Genomic DNA, 14,804 nt, shown 5'->3' on the forward strand with positions numbered 1-14,804 from the left:
GGGTTATATGAGTATTGGGAAATGCAACAGGCAGTCAGTGAATTGCTTTATTGAGTTTCCAGACAAGTTTAACAACAGGCCCACTTAAAAAAAACAACAACAAAGAAACAGATAATCAGGATCAACGTCACAACATTACATTGAGAGTAATAAAAAAGGGCTTCATTAAAATGTCCACAAACCCCTGAAATTAAACTGAGTGTGAAGAATCACAAGAGTCACCTTCCCTTTTTAAACTCCTGCAACACAATCCATCAACAGGAAATCAGGACAAGAAGAAAAAACGGGCTGAAACTCTGAAAAAGGGACAAGTATCATCATCATCATCAATAATAGTCACAGTAATAGATTGCTCGAATAGCGTGTATTGCACATGTGTACACATATATGCACTTTATATACATGTGAGTCGGCAAGAACTAGACACATGTTGTATTGTCGCAACAAGAAAGAATCTGGATAAAACGACGGCACAGACAGAGAATAGTCGGGAATGTGCTTGTGATCCGTTCCAACAAAACAGCGTTTTCCAAATGTTTCAGTCATGAGCCAGACGAGAGAAAGGTAACAGAGAGGACGTCTCCCCTCAAAAACAGAAGGAGGTAAAAGACAGAGAGCGAGAAGGTGACAGTCACACTGATACTGAACCTCCTCTGTCCCACCCAAAAGTCCAAAAAATACCCCTCCCTCCACACGCCGCATCATAGCAGGACACTACATTTACACCACAGTATCAAACATATCAAGAAATATACAGTATTAACTCATGTAGCAAAATAGTCTGTGTGTGTCAAAGTGTGCGTTTCACATAGTGTGTGTGTGTGTGGGTGGTAGCAACAGTAAAGCTGTGTAGCCTCTGGACTGGGGAGGTTTCGTCACCCTGATGACACAAACCATCAGACTCTGTCAGCACTATTAATGTTGTATTGTTAGAGTTTAAAATGTACAGGAGAGAAACTCTGCTGGTGCAGACGGTTCTCTGGGTGCCCCCTTCTTTTCATTAGTTCTCAAGACCAGAGCCCAGACGACCATGGTGGCGCCTCTGAACTCCGCAATCTGCGCTGGTGTGTGCTGTCTGGCAGCAGTGCAAGACCGAGCAGCAACCAACCGCGACTTAAAGGATAATTCCGTTTGTTACAATTTGGGTCATATTTTTCTGTCATTTCTGTTTATTACCATAGACTATATAGAGATGGACAACGCATCTCCACTTGAAACCATCTTTGGGAAAAAATTATTTGACGTATACTTTGAGTTTTTAAGTTTGGCCCATGTCCCATCTGCTCACATGGAGGGGGTGGGGTTTATGACCTATACTGCAGCCAGCCACCAGGGGGCGATGTAGATGTTTTGGCTTGACTTTTGGGGAGCTGTCATGCCCATCTTTATATACAGTCTATGGTTGATTATGATAGCAAAAGTAATTGCTGACATCTCGGAACACAGCAGCATTGCTACGACAAATGTTAGAAATGAATTCATTCGAACGGCGCGCTGTCCGACCACGTCTAAAAAGTTAAGTATTTATAGCTGTTCCCACCCACGCTTGCAGGCGGGGTAAATAGCCAAGTTTCCATCTAGATTGGCGCAAATTTTAAACTAATTTCTATAAAATCGTAAAAGAAATACAAATGAATGCACATTTCCATCTACTGTTAATCAAATTTTAGGAGTTGAGCTCATTGAGATAAGATGGTGGCACAGATTCTCCTGTCGGGTCCCATTAAACCACAGAAGAAGAGATGACAATTAAAAGAGCACCAGTTAAACGATGGAAATAGGGCATTTATTTGTATTTGTATATATGTAGTATATTTTTATTAAAGTTATTGCGTTCCGAGATTAACTTGGTGAGTACAGTGTTGTCATTACCCAAGTTGTAAATTAACCAGAATTAACCGTTCATGTTGAAAACAATATATTTTACGTTGCAGTTCCTTTAATGGCCACTAATGGCCACTTTTTAGAAAATACTAAATTCTGCAAGACAATCTGAATTCATTACTTGGTGGTGATTTTCAAAAATAGTTGAGAAAATATTAAGGCATTTTTAAGTGGGGCATTATTTGCTTAATTGACAAGCTTCTCAGTTGTGGGAGTTGCCACTTGCTCGTTTGTTTTGTTCCTTTGTTGCCCGCATGAACTCCAGTCGAGCTCAGACGTCGACACCATCCAACGCTTCCATGTTCGGTGGCTAATGTTTGTCTGTCTTAGACATCTAAGACTCATGCCCCCCCCCCCAATAAGAGGCGCTGCTATTACTGACTACTGGTATAAGGGACAAAATGGCCTTAGTGTTTACATTAGAACAAAAAGACTACACTGAACCGCCTGGAAACACAGCTCAATAAATCAATCAATCTGCTGATCAGTCAATACTTTGTCCATTCCACCTGACAGATAATACACACAAACAGCATTCAATCACATGTGTAAAAGCTAGGGGGAGCTCCATGAATGATGTAAGCTGTGATGCTGTCTGCTGTGTTACCATGGCAACGCTAAAGCTGGACATTGTAGTTCTCTTTCTCTCTCTCTCTGTCCCAGTCAGTGTTATATTGCTTTGAACAGATGAGACCCAGAGGTAGCAGCGTCAGCTACAACACTCGCTGCACCACAGAGGGTCCTGGGAAATATACTTTAGTGTCCGGCAGAGTCAGCTTACTGGGCGACTCAGTAGTGTTTCTGAGTTGAGTTTCTATTGGTGTGGATAATAGATTGGTCCAGTTCTGAAGCTGCGTGTCCACTGGGCATCTTAAATGAGCAGAGAAGTGGCGGTAGCTTACATCTCCAGCCTCTAATGTGGTTCGTGATACTGGAAAACACAACTCATCTCTGAAAAAGTTGAGATGTGCTTTAAAGTAGCCGAACAAAAAATGCTAAATGCTCTAAAACAGGAGCTGGAGCAGGAGCTGGAGGTTGGAGGTGGCCTGAAGTGCCCGAAAACCATGAAGAAAAAAAAAAAAGAGTGAGAAACTGGCGCTCAGAAAAAGAAGCCTAGTGAACACACAACCTTACTGTAGTTAGCATGTTTGAGCCATGGCCCGTTCATCCATTTTAAAGCTTTTATGAGTAGTGATAAAGGAAGTTGCTAACAAATAGCTAACGGTCTTCAAAGTTTAACTGCAGTTGGAGAATTGTAACATCACTTGTCAGAACAGTCCTTTTTCAAGCCATAAAGCTCTAGTACACAGTTTTCACTTAAAGGATACTTTGTAATAGATTTGCCAACTCAACTGTAGTTTTTTAAAATTTTAAATTTTTTTTATTTAATTGGTTGGAGTAGCGTAAACAAGTTGAGTTTGTGTAAATGGCACCAGAGCAATAAGACCGTAAGTTAATTTTTCCAAAGGTAAGTTGATTTATCCTTTGGAGCTCGTGAGTAATGCTGACTTGTGAAGATTATTTAATATTAAAAAAAAAAAACGATTACGAAGTCCTGAATTGCCATTTCATACACAGAGTGGTTCATTAGCCTTGATTCAGGATCAGCATACTATGTACGACGGTCGCTGACTGGATCATAAAATTTGTTTCAGCAAGAGTGTTGAAAATATGAACACACCGGATGGTAGGAACTCTTCTTATCCACTTCAATGTCCAAAATGACAGGTACAAGCTACATGGCTGGTGCAAACTAAGAAACTAACAAAACGACCCGATGTGCCATCATCTAAGCTAAGACGAACGAACGCTAGCGTTGCACCATTCCTCAACATCTCTTGGACCTCCGTCGACTCCGCGCCCTCAAGGCCAGACTGTGTGCTCCCTCCGGTGGCATCCTGAACACACTGCGACTTGCTGCGTCATCTTTGATTTTATATAGGTTTGTATTAAGTTTATTGGAAGCGACCTTTTATGGACAGGGTAAGTCTTTTTTTTCTTTTTTCTTTTACTTTACAACTGCCTGGCATGTTATAAATCGCTAAGAAGATTAGCGACCATCCAGTGAGTTCATATTTTCAACATTGTTGCTGTAAGAAATTTTTGGAGCCCCTTAGTGACTAAAATGTCCGAGTTCTGAGAATATCATAAGCCATGGAGGGGCTAGCTAACTCCCTGCTGGACTACGAAAATACATCATCACTGGACCAACCTATTTACCCAGTCATGACCTCTGACCTTTGTATTCCCTTTTCTGTAGTTGCTGTTGTTTGCCTGTGGAGGGCAGCGCTGCCTGCCTGGACCTGCCAGAGGAACTGGAGCTCGCTGTTCACCTCCAACAACAACCACTACAACAATATCCAGCCATCCTCAACATCTGTAAACAAACAAACAATGGTCTGATAACATCAGACCGTGTGCTTACTTCCTGTCAAACTGCCAAACCTTTAAAACATCAAATCTCCAAATAGAATATATTCATAAATCCAATCTGATTGGATAAAACACTGTTTACATATATATATATTTATATAGAATATTATTTTTTCTTTTTTTTATACAAAAAGAGAAAGTATTTTGTGTTTTTATACATGTATGTATGTACAGATATAGAAAAGTGACCACACCGAGTCTGCTGTGACGTAACTGTGGGCAACAGGACAGGAGACAGTATTTACACCAAACAGGAAATATTACAATTTTTTTTAAAAAAGAAAGAAAAACAGAGGGACGTGGTGGTCGTTGTGGTGTTTCAAAAACGTGCCACAATCCCACAATCCCCTTTAGAGAAGGGACGGGGCTCAGGTCACATGACTCTCAACCGAAATGAGTGAAAGAGAGAGAGACGAGTGACAGAGAGGTGGTGGTTTGAAGTGATGCAGCTTCATTAATTACATATTTCAAACAATGAATACTGCTAAAAACAGGCCTGATCCTGAGACACTTTCACCAGATCCCATAAAAGTCTGATTGAATATTATTATTAATGTTACATTAATATTCAATGGAGATTTTTACTGGAGATTTCTAGTGTGTAATGATGGCTTTAGAGGCTTTTCTTCCCTCAAAAAAAAAAAGATCTGTCTGTTGGGAATACCTGGCATGAATATTGTAAGATTTGAAAGAAAATACAATTCTTAGCAGTTTTAAATACATTTCTGAATATATATTTATATCAACTCTCATGATTCTCTCTCTCGCCGTCTCTCTCAAGGTAGCTAAATAGTGAGATAAGAACAAATTAAGGCATCCAGATGACGAAACAAAGACTCAAAAATGAACTGACTGAGTGAAACAACAACAGTATGTGTGTGTGCATCGGTGTGTTTCTTCAGTCCTCATTGGCTGGTTGGTTTGCTGAGGTGCTGCGGCGGTGGTGTTTTGTGGTTTCTGATTGGACGGTTTGTTTTAAAAAAAGGCACCTAGTTCCTCCTCCTCCTCTGCTCATTTTAAAACAGGTTATTCCTCCTCCGCCAGCCAACCCCATGTTCGGTCAGCCTGTCTCTCTGACAGACAGACAGACAGACAAGAAGACAAGTCGTCTGCTTGGTGTCTGACATTTAGACGAGATTCAAATTCAAGTTTTCCACAGTCATCGTCCCGCTGTGGAAACAGAGGAGTAGGGACAAAATAGAAAGACAGACGAGTGACTGTGGGGTGGAAGGGAAATATTCAGTGGTGCTGTGTACAGGTGGTAAAGTATACTGGTCACGAGACGTGTCTCCTTGCTGACCCTCTCCTCGTCTGGTTTCCATGGAGATGCTAACAAGTCGTCTGCTTCTCCTTGGGCTGATGAACCAATAGAAAAGAGATGTCTCCATGTTTGTCACAGGCCCCGCCTTCTCCTGTCTCCATAATGTTCTCCTCAGCCAATTAGAGTCTTCCACAACTGCACAATTCCACTCTGTGTGTGTGTACCTACCCACACTCTGCGGAGGAAGAGGAAGAGGAAGAGGAGGTGCCAGGAGGAGGTGAATGTGGAGTTTTTGTGTGGTTCTTGTTTAAGCTGCTCCTACAATACAGGCTCTTCTTCCATTGGTTCCTCTGTGGACCTGTGGGTAGTTCAAAATCTAATTTAAGAGCACTTATGTGTACATTATAAATATCTTACACCGTGTGATATAACCCCGTGGAAATATTCAGTGGAGCTGTGTACAGGTGGTAAAGTATACAGGTCACAAGACGTGTGTCCTTGCTGACCCTCACTTCCTCTGGTTTCCATGGAATCTTAATTTTAAGAAACATTTTATTTAAAAATGCTAAGAACAATTAAATGCAACTTGGCAAATTGTGGACAATTTAGAAATGTTCTTTCCATGGATGCAGATATTTTGCACACAAAAATATCATGATACATTTTTTCAATATTAGATACTGACATTTATAACAATATCTAAATATTTGTGTGTTACTCAGATGATGATGAAAGCCAGTGGGTTGATGATGATTTTAACTAGATGGTGGCAGTGTTTTGTCACTCTGCTAACTGTACGTCCCACGTCTATTTTTGCTTGTGAATGTATAGAGATATCTGCATTCATTATCAACTGACATAAAATTTATATTTTATGATGCATTTATTTGTTACTGACTTTGTCTTTTCATATATATAGCAAAAGTAGCTGCACCCACTCATATAATATCATCATGAATATCGTTCTTGCAATAATACCCTTTAATATCATATTATTTTATTTAACCCTAATTTAAAGACAATATATTTTGGAGAGTAAAAACTGAAAAGCATCAGGCTATACAGTATGTATCTGTGCTAGTTACTATGTGCCCTTGCTTCATTTTAACTCCATTTTTTTATGGCACAATAGCAATAAACAAGCTAATTGTTGTTATGGCCAAACGCCATTAATGCTGCTGATAGTGGAAGAACCACTAATATATCAACCACTGATGGACGCTACTACTTGTGGGCTGACTGGCACATGCACAGGCTTGTACAGTACTTCTATACTCTGTGTATTGCTGGTTCTCAGTCCCCTAATAATGGTGTGATAATAGTCCACAGCTGACCTGCTGGTTTCCGTGTTGTCAGGAACGGAGCCTGGCTGCTCAACATCAACACTAAGGGAAGCCATGGCGCTGACTGTTTCTGCCTCGTCCTCCGACTGGCCCTGAGCCCCCAGGGGGCCATCCAATAGCGAGTGGCCACTCGTCTGAGTCAAACTCTGGAGACAAGACCAGTGTTTACCTGCAGGGACAGAGAGAAAGAGAGAGATACACATGGACCGAGGATCAAGACATGCTGTAACTTCTCATCAGTGTGTATATTTACTGTATGTGTGTGTGTGTGTGTGTGTGTGTGTGTGTGTGAGTGTTTCTTACTCTGGATCTCTATTACTCTCTCCAGTGAGGCCCAAGCTTTTGGACATGGCTTCTCCTGAGGCCACTGAAACACAGAGTCACACTGAGAAAGACAGAGAGTGTGTGTTAACAGAAATGCATGACACCAACTTCTGTATTTTAAGTTCGATAGGTTAAAATACATCCCGCAAACACAATGCTTATCACAGCATATAACACCACTGACTGGAGGCTTCTTTACCTTCTGTCTTATCTGCATGTGTTGATCTGCTGTGTCTAAAGGGATAGTTCAATTCAAACTGTGGTTTTTAATGTAGTTACACTATTACACTACACAGGATTTTTATATGGACTTCTCTCTCGTAAACAGCCAAATCAACCACAACCACACATTGTCGACTTTACGTATCAGTTCATGTACGTGTTAAACGACGTGTTAACTAGTGAGCTTTAGAGGTGTTGGTGGGTGTATTTTTCCACTTTGGACAGAACCAGGCTAGCTGTTTCTCCGTTTCCAGTCTTTATGCTAAGCTAAGCTAACCAAGTCCTGACTCCAGCTCTGTACTTAAGAAAGTGAATAAGCATAATTCCAAATCTGTTGGCTGTTCCTTTAACATTCAAATGGACAATATTGTTGCATTGAGCAGTTTAATTAGCTGCTTGCTTGTGGTGAGTATAAAGCTTACTGAAGACTGCAGTACTAGTCTTACAGGAAGTGTAATATTTCTATATTGTTCATAGAGATCGGGGCCAGCACCTCCAGGTTGAGAAAGGCTAGCATGGTTCAATGTTTGAAATTAAAACACGAATAATTATTGATGATCTTTTGACTCTCTCTCTCACCGGGTCTCCAAGAAGCGCAGAGACGCAGGCCTCTGATGCGTCACAGATGGCGGTGAGGTCATGACCGCCCTCCAGCGCCATAACAACACGCCCACCCGCTAGACCCATCAGCAGCTGCGTGAGCTGACCGAAACCTGCCAAAACACACCAATCACAGTCAAGAAACACTCGTTAAAACTATTTGGCAATCATGTCATTGAGATAAGTGTTTAAAATAATGTTCTCGCTCTGGTCACCATGGTAACCAGTGTAGTACTCACACTTGGCGGAGACATTGTATCCTCCCAGAGGAGACTGATGACCCTCCACTGCGTCAAAGCCTGCAGACACCAGAACCACATCTGGACTGAACTGCTGGGCGATGGGCATCACCACACTCCTATACACACACACACACACACACACACACACACACACACACACACACACAAACAATGGGCATTTTAAAGCATGTTGTTTCCAACACAAAGAGACTTTTCACCTTACTTTATTCGCATGAATTTGTCCGCTGGGGATTTTCTTGTCGACACTATTTACCAAGTGTACATTAGCACTAGCTACCTAACACCACGCACTGATAATGTGTGTGGAGTGTGACAGCTCAGACTTGGACTGATTTCAAAACTTCACTCCAGTTCTTTCTATTATTTTCCTCCAGACCCTTATTTATTTTTTTTTTGTACATTCATGAAGTGGAGTCAAACTGCTTAAGGATTAAAGGAGCAAATATTTTGTGCAAGCTGAAACATTTTCAACTCAAGCAGAGGCGTCTGCGCCTCAGTCTGCACTGCCAAGAGCTAACCGGTGTCCACTCACATTCCAACTGTGTCTCTTCGTCGACCTTGGTAATAATGTCACCATTTAAAAAATATCTATTTAAAAGATAAGTATCCAATAATAATAGTAATAAAAAAAATAAATAAATAATAAAGTTTACCTAAAGGCAGTGAGGTACTCCACATCACCCATAGGCGGCTCTACTCCTCCAGTCCACGCTATGTTCACATTAAAACCAACACCTGCACCTGATCCCACCTGCAGAGAGGGAGACAGAGAGAGAGTTGTTACTATTGTGCATCTTTGGTGATACCTGTGTGTGTGGAAGTTGGTCATGGGAATATAAAATAATGAACAAACACTAAAGAACTTATTTGTATCTATATTTGTAGATTAAATTACCAACAAATCACTTGGATGGTTGGTGGGGCGGCAGCGTGCATTTGCTTTTCTGATTCAGTTGTTGAGGAAATGTAACAGCCTTCTATAGTTGGGGTCAAAGCTTAGTGCACCAAGCTAGACAACAACATTGCTAGTGTGAAAGCAGAAGCTCTCAGTGCTTGAAACCGCACCCGGGTAAATAATCACAATAATCACAGGTCTCTGTTTTGTTTGTGGCTCTTGTTGTACTAGCACACAATAGGGAAGCACAAGTATGTGAATGTGCACATGGAAGAAGAAGAAACACAAAAAGACAAATAGGTGAAACAAGATGCAGCGGAGGCTCATCAACAGAAGAAGGCGAAGCAGCAGTCAAAGCAAATGTCTACCAAATGTCCACGCTATTCCACTGATCGACAGTTGGTGGCAGCAACACAGCAAGAAATGTAGCAATGCAGAAGAAGACTTCCAGTCAATGAAAGCAATCCAAGTTGAAATGATATTTTGAAAAATTGGCTTTACACATTTTTTTCAGTTTTATGAGGCAGGAAATGCATTTGTCAGGCCTCAAGGATACACACACTGAATGAAAGCATTGCTGCGGGTACATTCATAGGGTACCTTTAAACACCTTGGTGATATTGTCGCCATTGCTTAAGTGTTTTGCAAATAATGCATTTTGGCCTCATGTTTTTTTCTGCTGAGATAAGACTGTACTGATACCTGGGGTCACCATATAGCTAAAGGTCAGAGAGAGTGCGTCCCTGAGAGTGTGTGAATCACAGTCAGTGTTTCCAGTGAGTGTACAATGATGAGAGGAAACACTAGTGTTGTAGTTAGATCATTTTCAGAACATGGGACATATGACACTGCTTCAGCTATTTCTGAATTCTCACCTCTACCCTGTGTGTGTGTGTGTGTGTGTGTGTGTACCTCCTCAGGCGCTCCACTGCCAGGAAAGAAGTTTCCATCATCGTAACGATGGAGGGAGATGTAGAGGACGTTGGGGTCACTGTAGAAGGCCTGCTGGGTGCCGTTGCCATGGTGAATGTCCTGCAGTGACAGGTCACATGGGATCAGAGAGAAGGTCAATGGGATGTTATGATACAGACACTCTGAACACAATGTATTTGGTCAACATTTCATCCAGATTAGTTCTCTTTGCTTGCATAAAAGCCTGGTCAGAATAACTGGCTATTAACGTGAAGTGTAGTATTACAACAGCAGTGAATAAATGCACTCTTCTCCTTTTATACATACAAAGGGAGCGATCCAGTCAAAACAAAACTGATGTTGCAAACTAGTCGCCAGCTTTGTTGTATATCTTTTTAATGTCTTCACTCCCACTGTCCTGCACGTAGGTTAGTCATTACAAACTCATGCTGTGCAGCCAAATGTTGTTCAAATCCACAGAACTTTATTCTTATTTTAGTGGCGATTCCAAAGAGATCAAAGATACAGTACATCTGATATTGTCAGGCAGTGTGGAATAAGGTGATTTTTACTGTCTAAAATCTAAAGGGTAAATTAAAGGGAACTAAATGCTATGGTGTTAAATGTAATCTTTATGCACAAACAAGATGCAAATGCATCACACAGACCTGGCCAAAATAATCTATAAATAATTACCATTACCATTTAATTACCATTAAATGAATAATTAATGGCTTTAAGCCTTAAAATAAGTAAACAAAAATGTTAAATTCTTTCCCTGCAACAGGTGACAATGTTGACAGATTGTGTGTGTGTGTGTGTGTGTGTGTGTGTGTGTGTGTGTGTGTGTGTGTGTGTGTGTGTACGCCAGTGCTACTCACCCAGTCCACAATGAGGATCTTGCCCACTCCAAGTTTCTGTTGCAGCAGCTTGGCAGTGATGGCTACTGAATTAAAGAAACAAAACCCCCTGTTCTCACACACACACATGCACACACACACACACACACACACACACACACACACACACACACACACACACACACACACATACGTACATAGAAGAAGTGGTACAAACTGTTAGTCATCACCGAAATGTGATGTAGTGAAACATCCAGTCGTGTGACAATAATCTTGTGGGTGTACTGACATGGCAGTGGATTCCTCAGCATGGTGACCTGGTGGACGCACCACCGCAAAGCCATTCTGGTACAGAAACACAGAGTGAAGGACAGGTCAGACAGTGTTTGAAGTTAAAAATATATATATATAGTTTAATAATGTTAATATTTCCGTGTGTGTGTGTGTGTGTGTGTTACCTTCAGCTCCCCTGCCGCCACTCTGAAGGCTAGCTCGATGACCGAGCCGACGGCCATGCGGACTGCCGCCGACGAGTGCATCTCATTCCACACAGTGTCGCTGTCCACCTGCAGGGGGCAGCACAGAGCTCAAACCAGAGCTAAAACACTGATGTACAGATAGATGGACAGAGATGGACAGACAGGCAAGTAGAGAGATGACCTCACCCCTATTCCTCCACAGGGAAGAACAGCATACATCTTCTGGCTGATTGGACCTGAAACAACCAATCAGAGTAGAGGTTACAGGTCTTGTAGTGTGTAAATTAGGATGCATCACAGAGAAGCAGAATTACAGATTTATTCTTCAAGGTCACGTCAGAGCTTGAGTGGGACTCTTTCAGCCGGGGGGTTAAAGTGAATGTACTGTGCCTACTACTGCTTACACATTGATGTATCAGTATTAACAATCTAATAATGTCATATATATCATATATCAGTCACACGAGACATTTTACTGCAGAACTTTTACTGTTGATACTTAAGGTACATTATGATAATAATACTTTCTACTATTTTTACACTCATGTATTGGTACTTCTGAATTCTTCTCTACTACTGGTTGTTGTAGAGCACTTGGCTGCATCCCGCCAAGGTGTTTTTAACTTTTGAATCAGTATGTCATCGGCACCACCATTTTCCCCTCTGTCTCTCTCCATCTTTAACACAGTGTGTGGAATACCGCAAAACTTGGCCAGACGTCAGGTTAAGGTAGGGACCGCTAATTTACTCCCCTACTTTAGACTTGGTTTGGGCGTTAACTGAGAGCAACTCACAATAATCCGCCCTGAATAGGATTTCTCCGCTGCTAACATGCTTACAAGTCTGAACATACAATTCAGCTCAATTTTCAGCCATGCAAGTCTGTAACATGCTAGCTTTAGCCAGTGACTGACGGTCTTAGTCTTCGCTGCAGAAGTGAGAGAGCAGTCAGACAGACAGTGAGGTGGTCACTCAGACAGACGGACGGACAGACAGGTACCTAGCAGCTTCTTGTGGTCCAGTTTGTGTCGATTCAGCGGACTGGTTCCATACAGCAGAGTGTGGAACTCTGAATGGACAGACTGGATCTCATCCAGAGACGCTTTACGCCCACGAATCCTCTGCTCTCACACACAGACGGAGAGAGAGACTGAGTAAGGAGTATGCACATTTTAAATTTGCACATAAGAAAAAAAAGAATTGAATGGATATTTGATAATTGCTAGAATCAATCAACTATTGTAAAACATAAAAAAAGGCTTTTATACATGACATGGAAAATGAAACTTTGGTGTATAGATGCAGAGAAGATGTGTTTATGTGTGATGGAAAACAGATATTTTCAGTAAATGATAAAACAAGATCAGCTGTGCTGCCATGAAGGCTTTAACGCCACTCACTTTCTCTGGGAGGTGAATGTCAACAGTGTATTGCAGTGCATGCTGGGATAGCCTGCAGTGTGTGCACCAACCATGACATTACAGCATTGTGGGCGTAGCTCTGCTGTGAGTACAAAGGTCCTGTTTACAAAGTGTGTGTGTGTGTGTGTGTGTGTGTGTGTGTGTGTGTGTGTATGTGTATACCTCACAGCGACCCAGCAGGCCCGTCTCCTGCAGTCTGGACCAGATGCTTTGCACTCTCCCAGCATGCTCTGGGTGAATGTGAGCGTTGCCACACACACACTGATGCTTCAACATCAGACTGTCATATACAAGCCCTGGAGAGAGCGAGAAAGCGAGAGAGAGAGAGAATAAGAGACATATGTTAACACTGTATATTCTCAAATAAAAGCCAATTCTCCAATAATAGCTGAGGGTACATACAGTGTTTTGCAAGATAAATTATCATAATTTCCACAGCAATTTCCCCAGTAAAACAACAAATACGTGTTAATGGTCCGCCACAATGTACTTTGTAGTAACAAATATGTACCACAAGATGTCAGTAGCTACAAGTGAAATAAGTGTGAGACATGCATGACATTGAATTTACCACAATACTTCTAGTGGACATGTTCTAGTAGTACCTGGGATATGACACATTTTAAATGCTTTATCTGAAGCCATTATTTACATTACAAGTATACAGGACTCATTGACTAATTTACAGAGGTTATATATATTCTTTGACATTTATGGTTAGAGACTGCCTGCACCACACAGCCAGGCTACCTGTTGCAGCTAAACACACACACACACACACACACACGCACGCATACACACACATACACACATATATTGTTTGATTTTGATTGTAAGTGTTGCTTTACATGCTGTAGATGACAAAGTAGCTTTTATAAAATGCACTTTTAGACTGAAACAAGGCAGCAAACACTCATTTTTCTGTAAAGGCTGAATAGTATGTTACTATATTACAGTTATATGTTATATGAGAATGTGCATACAAATATATTTCTTAGCTAGCTAAATTTGATCATATTCTTTGACTTTTTCAGCCATAGGGCTCAAACAGAGGCAAAGGTAGCGTTTAAACATCCACTCTACTTTAACAATGTTTAGCTCATGCGGAGCGTTCTCAAGACGTATTCACAAAGGATCTTATACCTACGAGTCCTCCTAATTGGCACCAAGAGAGTTTCTTCCTCAAAACTTTTCAAAAAGCTGCTGAGAGCAACTTTCACTGAGGAACTGAGAGGGCTCCTAAGCTGAGAGAAGGGGCAGGGTTGACTCTGTTGCTATGGATGACATCATGTTTTTTTGAATGAACTTACAACGTCTACAGTGATTGGCTGACAGGTGACGGGTCTGTGTCAGTTAATGTGAAATAAAATATTCATCAATATACATGAAGCAAACTGCGTTTTTTCCTGTATCCAGTTAGCGGAGAGTTGAGCAAACTATCTCTGGATTAACTCACCTTCATGGAAATATATTGTTTTTAAAAGGACTTCTCTCAGACTTGGGAGCTACTTTTAGCACTAAAAGACTTTGTGAATTACTCAAAAGAACAAAAAACATAGGAGTCCTAAAGTAAGGCCCCTTATTTTTAGGAGTTTCTCCTAACTCGGCCAGTTAGGAGCTACTTTTAGCTTTAGGATGTTTTGTGAATACGACCCAAGAGACATGGGCCCCAGGTTCAAGTCCGGACAGGGACCTTTGTTGCATGTCATTCTCCATCTCTCTACCCCCATTTCCTGTCAGCTCTCTACTGTCCACTCTCTAATAAAAAGCATAAAATGCCCCACAAAATACTTTAAACCACAAAATAAATGATGATATGAAAAATAATCATAAATGATGAAGCTTATGTCAATAAAAGTCAGACGTTCTGTCCCCTGAACTCCTGGAGGGCTTTTAATGTGAAACCA

At 41.3% G+C, this 14,804-nt stretch overlaps 1 protein-coding gene across 6 annotated transcripts in view; it reads right to left on the reverse strand.

Annotated features, from left to right (window-relative positions):
• Nucleotides 1-33: 33 nt before the first annotated feature.
• hdac5 (histone deacetylase 5) overlaps nt 34-14,804 on the reverse strand; it is a 57,606-nt gene continuing 42,835 nt past the window's right edge. For 5 of the 6 annotated variants that reach the window (XM_044182018.1, XM_044182016.1, XM_044182015.1 and 2 more), the window contains 13 exons: nt 13,060-13,193; nt 12,477-12,597; nt 11,663-11,712; nt 11,456-11,563; nt 11,287-11,342; nt 11,019-11,106; nt 10,138-10,257; nt 8,984-9,081; nt 8,307-8,425; nt 8,047-8,180; nt 7,225-7,306; nt 6,913-7,090; nt 34-5,936 (listed from right to left, as the gene is read on the reverse strand). In XM_044182018.1, the coding sequence (XP_044037953.1) occupies nt 5,897-5,936; nt 6,913-7,090; nt 7,225-7,306; nt 8,047-8,180; nt 8,307-8,425; nt 8,984-9,081; nt 10,138-10,257; nt 11,019-11,106; nt 11,287-11,342; nt 11,456-11,563; nt 11,663-11,712; nt 12,477-12,597; nt 13,060-13,193 (1,328 nt within the window). In that variant the 3' untranslated portion in view covers nt 34-5,896. The remainder of the gene's footprint in view (nt 5,937-6,912; nt 7,091-7,224; nt 7,307-8,046; nt 8,181-8,306; nt 8,426-8,983; nt 9,082-10,137; nt 10,258-11,018; nt 11,107-11,286; nt 11,343-11,455; nt 11,564-11,662; nt 11,713-12,476; nt 12,598-13,059; nt 13,194-14,804) is intronic. The other variant, XR_006376270.1, reaches the window with a different exon arrangement.

This window comes from Siniperca chuatsi, linkage group LG21 (genome assembly GCF_020085105.1).
Source record: "Siniperca chuatsi isolate FFG_IHB_CAS linkage group LG21, ASM2008510v1, whole genome shotgun sequence".
NCBI lineage: Eukaryota > Metazoa > Chordata > Actinopteri > Centrarchiformes > Sinipercidae > Siniperca > Siniperca chuatsi.